Source organism: Balearica regulorum, chromosome 12 (assembly GCF_011004875.1).
Source record: "Balearica regulorum gibbericeps isolate bBalReg1 chromosome 12, bBalReg1.pri, whole genome shotgun sequence".
NCBI lineage: Eukaryota > Metazoa > Chordata > Aves > Gruiformes > Gruidae > Balearica > Balearica regulorum.
In genome coordinates this window covers 9521557-9537632 of record NC_046195.1, presented here as the reverse complement: position 1 = coordinate 9537632, position 16076 = coordinate 9521557, and the positions used below count along the sequence as shown (strand labels likewise).

The window sequence follows — 16076 nt, the reverse complement described above, 5'->3', positions numbered from 1 at the left end:
TATTTCTCCTGTTCCTTCTACGTGTGGGAGTCGTATCTTTAACACTGTGTTTGTGAAGTACAATCAGTGTGAACCCTTAAAGAGGCGATTCTTTTAAGACCACCTTCATCAACATGTGAGGATGCTGGCAAGTAACCACAAAAATGTAAATGGCCCACGTGTGCAATCTGCTCCTTCATGTTAGTTCACTGAAGGCTGACATGGGTGCCTTTTTGAGATGCATGGTAGTTTCATTCTGGTCACTGGCTTACAAGTATATGGGCTACCAGAACTGTGAGAATTTCAGCTGCCATACAGAATGAAAACTTATGTTCATATACTTACTGTAGAAAGTTCTTAACGTCATATCTATGGACGATCGTGTGAACAGAGGTGCAACATAACTTTATTGTGAAGATCAATCTGGGTAACTCTAATTGCAAGTAATTAGTATGTATTTATACATGAAACTAGATTTTTGATTGGTCAGTATCATTACAAGCAAAGTCAGCATTTTGCTGGCTTGGGCAAAATCTACATGGAATTTTAATTCCAGGGTAGATAAGTCATAATTAGTTCTGAAGGTCTTTGTTTTTTGTTTTCATTTGGTTTTTGTTTTCCTTCTTAAATATCTATTGAATGATACATTTGGCAGAGCAAAATTCCCTGCTTACGCTGGGCTATCAAGTAAGTGGCTTCTAACTGAAACATTCAACATCTGGTAACGTAACAGATTAGCATAAACAGGGTCAATGCTTAGGAACTTGCTTGAAGATGACAATGCTAGTCTAAGCGTTATGGGTTACTATTATTTGCAAACATTTTTTTATTAAATGACAAAACCTTATATTTTTGAAAAACATTCCCAATATTTACTGTTTTTACTGTCTGTAGTCTCAAGACCATTTGCTTAATCTTGATAAAACCCCACTTTATTTCTGTTGTGTGTATCTACTGTGGGTGGCCATGCTTCATTAAACTGCCCGATTTTTTTTTTTTTTTTTTTTAATCCTTACATAAGCAGTCCTGTTGATTTTGAGAGGCGTTAGTGTTATGTCTCATGTAATCAGGACTATATCACTGAGTATTGATATCAGTGGATTATTTACTATTATATGCTTATATAAAAGTTTTATTGTATTCTTTGTTGGCGTGCAATATGGCAGATTTGAAGCATCAGTTTGCTCAAGTTTAGACAGAATGTTAAGTAATTGCCACAGGCTAATAACTACAATAAGATTTGAATAATGAAATGTTCATTCATCTGGTTCTTAACTATAAATCTAATTAATGGAGTATTTATAGGCTGCATTCATTTCAGCAGGACATAATAAATATGATTGTCCATAATTATTTTTACAATGATATAAAAATTTCCAAAATAATAACATTACTACTGTATGTAAATATTCTAGAACTGTTCCATTTATAAATTGTACTCAAAAAGCATTGTATCCCAAGATCTCATTACTAACAATAATTCAAGGATTGCAGAAAGTGAAAGCTACAACCAATAAGCTTTAAATAAACATTACCAGAAGCTGTTAAACACTTTTAAGTGCTGCCTTTTATTCAAGGTATCCTTAATATATATTTTTAAGTAAATAACTGACACATTTTGTAACAGAGAAGCTTGTAATTCAACTATTACCAGAAAGTCCAAAGTTTTATTTTTATACAGGAAACATACATAATTTACTAATTGAAAACTTAGTATTTTATATGGCATTTCAGTGCTGCTATATCCCAAGGTTGAAAAGGATAATAGTATACCTATGCACCCCATAGGTGCATAACACCTATGGGGTGTTATGCATGTACACGTTTTGTGAAACTTTTACACTTAGATTATGCGTATACTTTGTATGTAGAATGGTTTTATATAGGATCATGCTGGATGTATTTTGTAGTTCTTCGTGTATCAGTTTTAAATGTATCTTCAATATATCTAAGGCTAAATGTGCCCTTAAACACGCTGTTAAATCAGTTAACATTTGAAAAAACACCCATTGTATTCTGTACAGGATAATTTACTCACTGCATGCACAGTAATAATCCATTCTGCTATTTGAATCCCAGTAAACAAATTACTGAGTCCTACCGTCTAGGTATTAATTAGGAGCATACAAAGTACTTTTCATGGAAATCAGAATGATATGCTGCTTATTATCTGGAGCATCCTTAAGTAATCCTGGAATGATAATAGTTATGAATCTATTTAGCAGATTCATTACCAAAAATGATCAGCTGTTGATGAAAGCACTGCTGAAAGAAATAGCTATATAATTATTTCTCTTGGTTATGTCATGCTGATAAATAAAAGGTTAGGTGAAACATGGCCCTCCCAAGCAAGAGGTACTATCTCACACTATTATCCTTGTGGCCAGTGATGCACCTGCTAGCTTTCACGATGCACTGCATGTGTTGTTTCTGTGAGCAAGGGTTCTCAATAAGCCTGTTGTACTCTCTCTGTGAAGCAGAGGGGCTGCCTTCCACACAGGAGGGCTGTGGCTATTGCAACGAATACTGCATTCAGAAGCAGTGGCAGGAGAACACAGCAACGGCTGAAGTTACCAGCACATAAAACACCAGGATGATTACTATTCTCTCATGTTGATGTTGTATTTGAGCAGGAGTAGGTCAGTGACTCCTGTTTTGCTATTATAGAGGAGAAATAAAGCTGAGCTGCAGAATGAATTAGTTGCTAACACCGTGATTAGTCTTAGCTGTTAGCACAAGTTGCAGAGGGAGAAAAAAAAAACAGGAGAGGGAGTTAAAAAAAAAAAAAAAACCCACACCATTTAATGCTGCCTAGGGAATACAGTGGAATTTAGAACAGATACCGCTGCGGACTAACAGCATGCCTGATTGCACTTGAGTCGAATCACTGAGAAGCAGCCTCATGTTGTATTGTACCGTTTTTAAGGCTGAAGGAAGAACGGCAAAATAGTAATGGAGTTGTGTACGGTATTTCTGCGTAAATGGAAAATAATATGAAGATGGTGGTATGTAATTTGTATTTTATTTTTAAGAAGAATTTAATCCAGGTATGTATCTTCTTTGTATTTTTGTGTCTAGTCAACATGTATTTTTCAGCTTCCTTTGTTTCCATTCCTTATTTTCATTCCGAATGTACCTCCCACTGTTCTAGCTAATGCAATGCATTGATTTGTAACTGATTTGCTTTCTAATGCTATAATGTTGATGAAACTGTCTGGGCTTGTGGACTTAAGAATGAACATTTCATTAAAAAGTGGGGGGGTTATTTTGTAATGTTGGTAAGTTCACGATATAAGTTGAGTAAGACAGTATAGTATTTGTTTTCCCAATAAGTTGGAACATTTTAATTGGTATAAAAAGATAAATAATTCAGATATATGACTACATAGTGAAAATATAGTATGTTTTGCTTATATCTGCCAGTACTTTTTTCCTAGTTCATGATAGAATTAGTAATAAATTGAGCTTTGCAGATGCTTATGTATTTCTGGGTCTTGATTAATCTTCAAGATGAACACCCTGCAGCTTTCTTTTGAAGAGGTAGCTTGCTAAGAATACATGCTTGATTCTGTTATATAGCTAAACCTATGTGTTAGAATACCCTCTTTCGTTTACATCCCCCAATCCACAACCTAAAAAACCTCATAGCTATTTAACAGTTTTGTCTATAATTTTAGGTTCAAGAAGATAACAATATTTTGCCTTCTGCAATTCCAGAGGCCAAGTAATAGTAGCTGAAACTAATTTCTTACTATGAGGTTGATGGTTCATTTTGCTTTAAGAGGAAGAATTATGCAGATATAGAAGTCTGACTATTCATTAACCCCCAACTTTCTTTAGTGACCTGGGTCCTATTGCTTTTTTTGTCTTATATTATTTTCTTTCAACAGGCTACTGATTGTATGTAATAAGTGAAATAGAACATATAGCTATGTTCCCTTAAGCTAAGGACACTAATAGTTGTCTTACAATGAGCATGTCTAGTAAAAATGTATTAAAAACATTTAGGACATTAAAATTAATGCTCATCTGATTGCTCAGTACTCCTGAAATTGCTAAAAACATTCTGTTGCATTTCTAATTTAAATGCAGCCCAGTTTTAAGTAAGATTTAAAAAAAAATAAAATGTTGAGCAAAAAAGGGTTAATATCAGTTCCAGCATCTTAATGCTGATGTTAACCCTTGGCTGACAGGAATTCCTGTGCCTTAAAAGCATCCATTGGTGTAACATTATTTAATTGCTTTCTGATGTGAAAATAAACTCTGATCATAAAGTTGTAGGTATTTTTCATAGAAGAGGTGATACAATGCTTGTTTCCCGAATGAAGTGTCGGTGATTATATAAAATAGATGCCTGCCTTTAGTGTAATACACAACTATGATTTGGCAATTGAAAATGTAAAGTTACTTGACACATTTGAGTGTTCTAAAAATCACTGCTAATTCTTACCATATAAATCCACATACTGGGAAAAGTGTTGAAAGAATGCTGTTGAGTCTAAAAGCATTAAGAGGAGTGAAAAGTAATATTTAAGGTTAAAACATCTTTTGTTCATCATAAATTACTTTTGTAAAGGATTTTATGGTAGAAATTGTGGTTAACTGTCATCTCAAAGACCTTCATATAGAAAAGTCATGATGCAAGATAAATGAGGGGTTTTTCGGTGGAATTTACACAATCTGAAGAGATATATAAAGGTTTTCTGTCACTATACCATTTGCTTGATCCTGCAGTGATGTCAGCACAACATTATCATAGTGACTATATAGTGCTGTGGAAACACTTAGGAAATCACAGGTGAAGTACTGGGATTCCAGAGTATTATCAAGGAGGAGAAGACTGATAGCTCAGATATCTCTCAATTCATTAAAGTATCAAGGAGGACTGCAAATTCCAAACTTCCTTTTTAACTGTACTGTTGTGAAAATCTAGAAAGAATGTAGTAGTATATTAGTCTGCCTTATGAGACCATTACACTAAAACAGAAGCTCTGAAGCATAAAAATTCTTTGGCACCTAAGAAGGTTCTTTTATGGGTTTTGTTTTTCCCATCTTATTTGTGTCATTCAATTAGGTTGATAGCTCTACAGCAGAGGTTCTTACTTTCAGGTGGAAATCTAAGTATCACTCCATAGTTGTCAGTATATTGAAGTAAAGAAAGATAATTTTTTCTTAAAAAAATTTTTGCAGCAAATGTAAAATTATGTTTAATATCCACCATTCTTATGAATGAATGTCATTTCAAGTGTTTAGCAAGCATGGCTCCTATCTGTGTGTTGCCTACTCATCCTAGTTTATGTTGCTGTCAACAGTAGTTGTAGTGGTTTGTGCTTGTGGCATTTTTCAAATGTAAATGTCACAGATGATTGCTACCATTTAGTGAATGAAAAACCTCTATCAAAACATGTCCATTTCATACTTTTGTGTTCTAAAAATTCAAAGGAATTATTAAACTACATTTTAGAAAATATTTATAACCTTATTGTGGTTGAAGGATGGAATCCAGAGGGCTTACAATTAACAGTTTGCCCATCTAAAGTTGTTCCCTTGATCTAAACGTTTTTAAGAGAATTTTTCTAAGTAGTTAAAAAAAAAAAATCCACCTCAAATCAAACACACAAAAAAAATCACGTCTCTAAAACAATCTGTTATATAGAGTGATGTAGTGCACACATGGTCACAGACTCCATGGCGGTCTCTGTCTGAGAGATCTAATTCAGTGCAGAGAATTGCCCGTCCCAAGGCTCAGGCCAGTACAAATAGAGGATTAAAACTCTATACCTGGAACAAAATTGAAAGTTGCTGAAAAGTTTGTAATGGTAGTGTTATATGAGACTTTGAATGTATACTTGGTATACTGTAAATATATCCTCTGCTTATGTGTTGTGCTTCAGTGTAAATTAAATCACTTGGGTTCTCAGGGTATAATGCTCTAAAGAAAACTCCTAATTAAAAACACAGACAAAATTAAGGACAGCTGTGATTTGGTCAAATGCATGTTGATACTTTCTATTTTTTAAAGGCATTAAATAGGTTCTGATTATACTGTACACTATACAGTAAATCTTTTGTATATATGTGGTAATCTGACATAATAGCATGCATGCAGTAGTCTAACTCAGAAGCTAATATGCCTGGTGCTGATTTAGTAATACAGTTATCCTCATATTGTCAGCAAATAACTTTTCCCTCTCCAGGTTTTCCATTCCTTTTGTAGCCTGCATTTAAATAGGAATAGACTATTAAGTGAAATTATCTCTAAATCTTAGCAGCTTTTGAAGTGAGAGTATTGACTGAAAATAAGTTTGTATAGGACAGCATACATCATATATACAGCTGTAAAAGGGGGCAAAAGGATTCTCAGGTTCACTATTGCTGCCTTCTTTATACACTACAGTCTCTTCTTTTTATTATTCTTTTCATTTAGAAAGTTGAGGAAGCAGCTAGAAACATTAAAGGAAACAAAGGTTAGTACATTTAGCCAAATAATACTGAAGCTGTGTTCCAAATCATCTGCAGTCTCTTAACCCTTGTGCGCATTTATATATTCAACTACACTATATTAAGCTATCTACTGCTCTACAAATGGAGCAGATTTTAACTCTAGGAATCTGTTCAATAGCTCTTTACATTTAAGTATTCATCTCCTATATTTGCAAATATTTATTTTGGTTTTAGTTCTAGTCAAGGCCATTGTCCTTTAAGGACAATTGCTTCAAATACAATTTTCGTATTTGTAACATAAATACCATACTGCACAGTTGTTTCCAAAGAAATAGTGTTCTAAATGTCTTAATTTTATTGGTAGTTCATAAATAATTGATCGGCAATTTTAGCCTCACAGTGGCTGTAACAAGACTTCTCAAAGAAATGCAAATATTATGAATACACACAAAGATGCAGAGAGTAGTGTAACTAAAATCATAAAAAAATTAATGCAAAATCAAAGTGTTTATTTTTTTTCAACTCATATCTGTCTTCAATAGTAATTGAGGAAAAAAACATCTTTGGCTCTTGCAAATAAATCCTCTCTTTTCCCATAGTGGTCATAGCAGTAAGGGAGCAGTGAAGATGACTTTTCTCTCCAGAATAATTACTCACCCTATCTAGCTGGCAATTTAAATTTTCTTCCAAGATGCCCAGAAGACAGTATGCTTCTATATATTATAAAGTAGTTTAATTGCAAATAACTCTTAAAACCACTGAGTTAATCCACTAATATATGAAGTTCTATATATGGTTTCTGTTTCAGATGCTGCTCTACATCACAAGACAGTTTAAGCATGTGCTACTTGCATCTGTCTTTATCCTTAAACTTGATTAAGTTGCATCCTGAAAGAGCAGATAAGTCAAGTAGCAGCTATGAATGACCAGTCTTGCAGTGTGACTGTTAAATATTTAGATTAGGTTCCATGGTGTACTTGAGCATATGTGCAAGCTCCTCAGGACAGCAGTAGGCCTCGTGGGTTAAAAAATAAGCAGATTGTAGTCTCTTTAGACTGGGGTTTGAAACAGCAGCTTGGTGATTAGTTGTATCAGTAACATTCTCCATAAATGGAAAGGTAACATGTTTAATGGTGGTTAGAAACATTAATAGCAGGATCCATAAAGAAATATCACTAGATAAATAAGCACATATAGCAAGCTTTCCAAATGATGTTGATGGACAATAGGAATAGCTTTCTAGCCAAAAGGAGAGAGTGCTGATAACACTCCATGCTCTCATGTGAATGTTGGAGGGTGTGATAGGATAGGGCAAAACAAGGCTAGTAAAAACCTCAGGAATTCCTGGACCAAAGAGTAATTATCCAAAAGAGAAAGCAGAACTACTTTCTTGCTCTTGTCCTTGTCTTTGCCAGGGTCTGCAGGCAGGTCATCTCTGTAGCATGTGCAGTATTGAGTATCACTTTACCTTGAGAGACTCACCAATAATACAGATCAAAAATGTCAGTATTTAAGAATATAAGGAGAATTTAAGAGGAGTATATAGGAGTAGATAATTGTTCCAAATTAGGATCTTCTGAATTAGGTCATCTGAGATGATTATCAGTATAATGCTACCGTTACAGTAAAATAATGAAGAAATCTGGAGTATACACAGTTATGCTTGTTTAAAGAAAAGTAGCATAGATTTTGCCCAACAGACATGCACTGATGTAAGTACAGTTATGTCACGATAACCTTGTTCCCAGGCGGCCATAAGACTAGTCAAAGACCATACTTGAGAAATCTGTAGATCTGAATTCTAGTTATTCTGTTATTGATTCCTTATGTTCCTGGTAGTAAGAGAACCTCTGTTAGCCACAGTTTCTGCAGCTGCAAAGTGGATTGTTTACATTTTGTTTGTCATATGTGATTAATTAATTTCTGTGAAGCATTTTGTGTATCACAAATAGATGTTGTTGCCTATAGGCAGTGACTATTTTGGCAGTACTGCAGAGTGGTATTGCTGCAGAAAAAGACTTTTTTGTTTTGTTTTGTTTTCCCCTACTGTCTTAGTGTTGTGAACACGAACTGCAGTGTGCCTTTTTACAGAGGGAGACTGCACTTTAGTCTCTTCTTCTTCCCTGTCCCCTTCCAATACACACAGGCCCCTTGTAGTTGATTAATAGTGTAAAGGTTAAGCAGGGCTATGGTTCTGCCTGTTGCTTGCTTTTTTGGGGGGAACAGTCTGCATCCACAAAGCTACCTCTGAAAGGAGGAGGCTGCTGCTCTATAGTTTCATTTACTGCGATCAGAACACAAGGTCAGCAGTGATCTAGCTATTCTTTTAAAATACTAATTATTTTTTTTTTTAAGACGAATCAAGTTTCTTTCTAAAAATAGAGGGCTGGATCTGATAAAATGAAAAAAAACTGGGAATCTGAGGATCTGGTGTTCAGGCATATAACTAAATCACACTGCTTGCATTATTCTTAACCTGGCACACTCCACCCCCCTTCTACCTGACACATTAGTTTTGGACTTGGGAATAAGATCCTTTATACTGATGCTTCCAACTGACAAGTTTTATTTTGACAATGCTTTGTTATCCATGGTATCCTTGAAATAAATCCAAATTACTTGTTCACCATTAAGTTGATGGACAAAAGCCTATATTCAGACTTGCTATGGGTAAAAAGTTGAAGGTGGTGTCATTGTGTCCTGTCTTAACAGAAGGAACCCATTAACAATTTCTTTCTAATCTCACAATCCATAACACTTTCCAGTTTCCTGTTCTATAACCATCTAGCATAAAGTCTGTACTTCGTTGCTGTAATATTTCAATCTGATTCCTTATGCTTAGAATGGGTTAACCCATCTGTGTTCAATTTTATCATATAAATTGATTTAAGTCAATTAAAAAAGGAAGTGAAAATAAAAAGTGGGATCATGATGGTTTATTGGGAGACCTGGCTAAATCCAGAAAATCACTGAATGGCAACTTGCAGCTCATTCAAATAATTGAGTACGTCCTATGTGCTTCTCAAAAGTGTGTTCCTTATTCCATAGAGTTTTAACCTAGACTGATTTAAAATAGTAAGAACAACCCAAGGCAAATCTTTACAAAAAGAGATGGATGATACCTATAGTGACTCAAACTTGATTCCATGTGTAGATATACAGTTTTAGAAAATGAGTATTTCACAGAGCAATGGTAGGCTGTAAACTGATGAACAGATCATATAAATAATATAGCTGAGATGGAACGGAACTTGCATGAGAGAACATAAATCTGCTCCATTTAGCAGATCTATGTGTGTTTGTAACAGTACAACTTTTAATTTACTGTGGCGTTATGAGAAACTGGGTTTAAATAAATTGAGTACTGAATTTGCAGCTATTTATAATACTGTCAATTATCTCTGATAAGAAGCATAGATTAGGCATTGGATAAAAGGTGTATGTGGCTGGCTATGAAATCAAGATTCTTCTACAGAGAAGAATTAAACTTTATTTAAAATGAATGGAAATGTTCCAGATTCCAAAGGTAGCTTCATTATTTCTTGATGTTTTGTAGGCTGAGACAGTAAACAAGCCTTCTAGATTGTTTATACATTGTTGGTTTGAAGTCTTTTCAATAAGAAGAATGTCCAAGTCAACGGAGTGAAGTTTGTATAAGAGGGCACTTAAAAAGCTATGGTTGTGTGGGCAGAGGAGGTAGGCAGTCACACTTCAAATCTTGTTCCAACAAATGGTTACGAACATTCAATGTAATAGCTGAATGGTTAACAAGTGTTTCTACATCTAGAAAGATGCCTTTGATATTGAAAAGTGTCCCAGGATGGTTTCTTCCTCTAGTAATAACATGTGAAAGCAAGGAAGCCTTGGCTGTAGTGAGAGCTTTGTCATATTCTGAGAGATGCCATTGCATGCCTTGAAAATTGCGTGCGGTCTTGTTGAGCATTCTTTTGCCCCAAACATTGCTCTTAATTCACTTTTAATACTCTGACTTCAGGCATAAGCCTGGAAGTAAAAGAAGTCACAAGAGCTATGCTAATGTATATATGTTAAAAATGCGATTCATGTTCCACAAATATTTCACCTTTTATAAAATAACAGGCAGCTGCTTTGGGAAGGATGAAGAATGTTGTCTATTGTTCTGCTCACTCTTGTGCTGTATCCCAGTTTTGTTGTAAGAGGAAAAGAAATGTCTGTTTACATCCTTTGTTCCAGGATTCCAGGAACCAACCAGGCTTTTACCAGCTTTGCTTGGGCTCTATTCAACATGGTGCATTTTGCTGCTGCAGTGTGAATCAGTAGTTAGTGTTTATTATTGACCATAATGTAAGTATAATAGCAAGATTAGTGAAGACAAACTTCTGTGAGGACTAGACCAGATCTTGAGATGTGTGAGGGGACCCTAATGTTTCATACAGTGCTGTGCTGTCTGCTTTGCAGACAAGGAGGACGCTTCATATCCTTTACCCTTCTTAAGACACCACAGAGCAAGTTTTAACCCTTCATATACTCAGTATTTAAATAAACTTCTTATTCTGCCAAAGAATTTTTAGCTGGTTTAGAAACTGAAATGGCCATTTTAGGACCTTCTACTTTGTTGGATTTTTCTGAGCTGTTTGTCTTGTTTTTATTCTGCAGCTATAAGACTGGGAGATGAATGATGCTGATAGGCTTAAAATGCATTGACTACATTTCTATGGAATACAAGCTTTTGTTTTATGGAATAGAAGCTTCCAGATACCTCATGAAATCTTTTCTTATTCTTCCATATTTTAGATCAAATGGCTTTCCTGCTGTAATGGTACTTGGATTTGTCCCTAGACTTGTAAATCATATTTGTTTCTCCCTCTTCCTCTTATTTTGTGTGGGGTTGTTTATGTTTGAGGTTTTTTGTTTCATTTTCTTTTTCTGTTAGCAGAACAATGTAAAACTTAATAACTTGGCTGAGAATGTTCCGTTAGTTGTCATTATGATTTTCTGTTATTTGCTATAGTTTGGGATTTTCTTTTCTTCTTAAGAGAAACCAAGGAGGTATGCCCACTTTAAGTCCTGGCTTACCATAACATGTGTTAAAGTCTGGTATAAAAAGAAAGTATCTATTTCTCAGACCATAGTCATGTGCATAATTCATCTCAAGATAGAACAGTACTTCATGGATATGATACTGATTGTTGCACAGAGTCCTACCTTGCTCCAAAGATGAACCAAGACAGACCTTTCTGCTTCTATATTACTAGCTATTAACAACTTGTTCCCCTGTGAGTTTTTTGACCGCTGCTGTATATCATATGGATCTAAATTGAAATGTCTTTACTCTGAAAGAAAGCAGACAGCATTAATACAAAATATCTCAGCGAATTAAACTGGACAAAGCCTGTAAATAAGTATAGCTTATTCATTTATGTTAAAATTATTTCCCTAGAACTGCTTTCAGCTTCAATTGTTCATGAAAAATTCTATTCAGACTATAGGGAAAGTATAAATAAATACTTAACTGCTGGGTGTTTCCATTGTAACCCAGTTAAAACAACATCAGTATTAGTGAATAATGTTTGTTTGGCAGCCATTGTAATGTCGTTCCCTCCCTTTTAGACGCTTGAAGAAGCCATGCGCAACAGAGTGAGATTTTGCAAGACATACAAAACCCCTTCAGGATTTGATTTCGAACAAGCAGATGTGTGATTTTTTTTTTTTTTTTTTTTTTCTGTCAAATGATACCTGAGCATCAGTAGTTTCTATGTCTACAGTCTCTGTTGATGAAATATTTGCTGATGATCCTGTTGGAGATACAAATACTTGTCTGGATCAAAAATTGTGTTGTGTGGAAGCAGCGTAATATAAATTACACTCCATGGTTTCTGCCCTCTTAAAGAGCCTGATCTCATCTTACATATATAAGACTTGCAAAGGAATGTTTACAAAGAAATCGGGAAATAGTACAAAAAGGAAAGAGAGTTGTCAGAGCAAAAAGGAACAAGACTTTACTCAGATCGGACAAACAAAGAATCCAAAATTTTCAAATACTTTAAAAAGCACTGTTAAAAAGATTGCCAAGTGTCCATCTGCTCGCAATTTATCCACTGAAGAAGAGGAAAGTAATAGAGAATTTTCACTTTCTCCAACATTCAGTTATAGAGTTGCTATTGCCAATGGACTGCAAAAGCATATTTTTGTAACAAACAATAATAATGAAGATATAGTTCAAGATCTGTCTTCAAATGATAGTTCATATTCTGAGTCACTAAGTGAAGTAAAAAGTAATAGCAAGAAAAACGAATACGTATCACACACAATGCCTGTGAGACGCAACAGAAAAAGCTTGAGCAGCCTTGCAGCATCTGATGGAAGTTCTGATGGAGAACGCACTTTACACACACTGAAGCTGGGAGCTTTACGAAAACTAAGGAAGTGGAAGAAGAGCCAAGAATATGTCTCATCAGACTCAGAACTAAGTACATGGAAGAAAACATGGGGCTTAAGAAGTAAATCTCTAGACAGAACTGGGCGCCACCAGAAATCGAATACATTTGAACCTGGCTTCAGTTCAACAGGTAGTATTAGTCAAACCCATGATGTTATGGAAATGATCTTTAAAGAGCTTCAGGGAATAAGTCAAATTGAAACAGAACTCTCTGAATTAAGAGGGCATGTTAATGCTCTGAAACAATCAATTGATGAAATTTCTAGTAGTGTAGAAGTTGTACAAAATGAAATTGAACAATTGCGAACTGGATTTGTGCAGTCCAGAAGAGAAACTCGGGACATACATGACTATATTAAGCAGATAGGCCATCCAGGAAACAAAGCAAGTCTTAGATTTCTAAATGTGCCTGAAGAGAGACTTGAAAAAACTGAAAGCGTAGTTTACAAAATATTAATAGATAAAATGGGGTTCTCGGAGGCACAAAGCACTATTAAAATTGAGTTTGCCCAAAGACTGGGGCAGCAAAGAGACTGTCCAAATGCAAAGCCAAGACCCATTCTTGTTTACTTTGAGTCATCTCAACAGAGAGACTTGATTTTAAAAAAGTCTTATAAACTTAAGGGAACTGGTATTGGAATTTCTACAGATATATTTTCCCATGACATAAAAGACAAAAAAGAAAGAGGACTACCTTCATCTCAGACATATGAAAGTATGGATATGAAGCTTTTGACTCTGGAGACAAAACCTAAAATGCATGACTGGGAGTCACCTGACAGTGATAAAGACTTGGAATCAGATATAAATAAGAACAGTTATGCAAAGGTATCTAAATCAGCATTTCAAATAAAAACAAGCACTACAAAGGGGAGTATTGAGTCCCCAGATACTAAAGACCTTAATAGTACTGCTGAGAGTAGCACCTTTTCAGACAGAAGAAATTATGACAATCAGTCACCAGAATTTGAAAACATGGAAAAACAATTGAAGACCTATTATTCAGACATGACTCCTCTATGGCATTTACAGAATGACTTTGCAACACCAAAACTTAGCCGTTCAGAGTCAGATTTCTCAAAATTGTGTCAGTCTTACTCTGAGGATTTTTCAGAAAATCAGTATTTTAGCAGAACAAATGGCAGTTCACTACTGTCTTCCTCTGATCGAGAGCTTTGGCAGCGAAGGCAAGATGATTCTACAAACTGGTATGGCAGTTCCCAGGAACAGACTTTTGTCCAAGATATGCAACAGTATCCAGAGCAAAATGAAGTAGAGAACACAGAAACTGTTGACAGTGGAGTAAGCAATGGAATATTATGTGCATCGGGAGACAGAAGCCACTATAGTGATTCTCAGCTTTCTTTACATGATGATCTTTCCCCATGGAAAGACTGGAATCAGTTGGGACAAGGGGCGGATTTGGGCCTAGACTCATCCACACAGGAAGCTTTTGTCTATGATATAAGCAGCTCTTCAGATCAGCACACAGATTTTGGTAAGTGCCAAAGTTCTGACCTCCAGTATGATACTGAAAGCTACGATTTTACCCTTGATGGTACTTCTCCATCATGTCCAGGCCTTGATAGTGAATCACAAAGTCAGTGGACTGGTCAATATGATGATTATCAGGAAACAAATTCTATCTCCCCTTACCAGAATCAAAACAGATTGCCTATGATGTACCGAAGTCAGAGTGAACTACCAAGCGACGACTCGGAAGAAACAGCCCCTAAATCGTGGCATAGCCGATTAAGCATAGACCTTTCTGATAAGACTTTCAGCTTTCCTAAATTTGGATCTACGCTTCAACGAGCTAAGTCAGCTTTAGAAGTAGTCTGGAATAAAAGTACACAAAGTTTAAGTGGGTATGAAGACAGTGGATCATCTTTCATGGGAAGGTTTAGAACTTTATCTCAGTCTACTGCAAATGAATCAAGTACGACACTCGATTCTGATGTTTATGCTGAGCCTTATTGCTACAAAGCAGAGTATGAGGAAGACTTAATTGAACCACCTGGTGAGAATGAAACAGACTACGTAGAAGTAATGGAACAAGTCCTTGCTAAACTAGAAAACAGAACTAATAATGAAACTAGTGAGCATGTCCAAGAATATGAACTGGGGCAGCCTTCATATGAAACTCCATATGAAGTGCTACCAGAGGAGCAGTATGACACACAGTTTGACAGTGTGGTCAGTGAAAACATGTTGGAAGTTGAAAGTGACATGGCTACTGACATAGAAGTAAGGGAAGATGAAAATCAGAATGTCCCAGAGATGTGTACTGAAACTCCAAAGAAAAAAAGAATACGACCATCATTTAAAGAAGCTGCTTTAAAAGCATACAAGAAACAAATGAATGATTTGGAAGAAAAGATCTTTGCTGGAGGTAATAGTATTTTAATATTGTCTTTTAAGTAAAATGTTGTTCTTATTAGAGTTGGATGTGAATTTCTGTATGGTACCTGATCCTGCTTCCATTGAATTTGCTGACAAAAATTCTGCTTAAGTCTGGTTTGGTTCATAGGGTGAAATAGTCCCATGGAAGTCAAAAGGCTAAAATTTTACAAGTTTGTTTTGAAGGAATTTTCTGAATATGTGCAGTCAAACACTTATAAGCAATTGTATTTCTTTGAATTTCAGTAACTTGAAAGTTAAATTTCACAAGATTTAAATCCTATAAAAAGAACTAAACAGTACACTGTTCTTGGTTTTCTTATAGCTTTATAAATGTATTCACAGGAGTAATCTAGAGTGTTCTGGTATTATGGTGCTTCATTTAACAGTTTTCAAGGCATGGCTGGGTCTATATTCATCCTGATGAGCAGTGTTCTGCATCCTGTATGCAACCTATAACTTGTTATGTACCTGTGAGAGTGCAAGTCTAAACTGATTTTTTTAATCTGTCCTTAATTTTACTCCCAGTAAGCCCTCAAACAAGTAGTCATTCCCCCCTAAAAAGACGAGAAGGGTGTGGAGAAAGAGAGAAGTGTAAATGGTAGCTTCCATGTATGAAGACGTTGTAGAAAGGAACTTCACTCACAGAGGGTGTTGACGCAGATTTATTCATGATGTTTATCTTCTGTGTTAACAGACTTCAAAGCAGACAGTCACATACATAACTTTAATATCTCTAGTAATACACAAATATGGTGATTTTCAATATTAACATACTCTGTAATGCTAACATTATAACATTGCATGTGCATTTAATTGGGAGCACATAATTACT

The 16076-nt window shown here is 35.4% G+C and overlaps 1 protein-coding gene across 3 annotated transcripts in view; it reads left to right on the top strand.

Moving 5' to 3' along the window:
- Window positions 1-16076, top strand: part of UNC13C (unc-13 homolog C) — a 216060-nt gene that overhangs the window by 44708 nt on the left and 155276 nt on the right. Inside the window, exon 1 of one of the 3 annotated variants that reach the window (XM_075764600.1) lies at window positions 4453-15233. The exons of 1 other annotated variant lie outside the window; for it this stretch is intronic. In XM_075764600.1, the coding sequence (XP_075620715.1) occupies window positions 12272-15233 (2962 nt within the window). In that variant the 5' untranslated portion in view covers window positions 4453-12271. Of the gene's footprint in view, window positions 1-4452; window positions 15234-16076 lie in introns of those variants that run through there. One more of the 3 variants, XM_075764599.1, reaches the window with a different exon arrangement.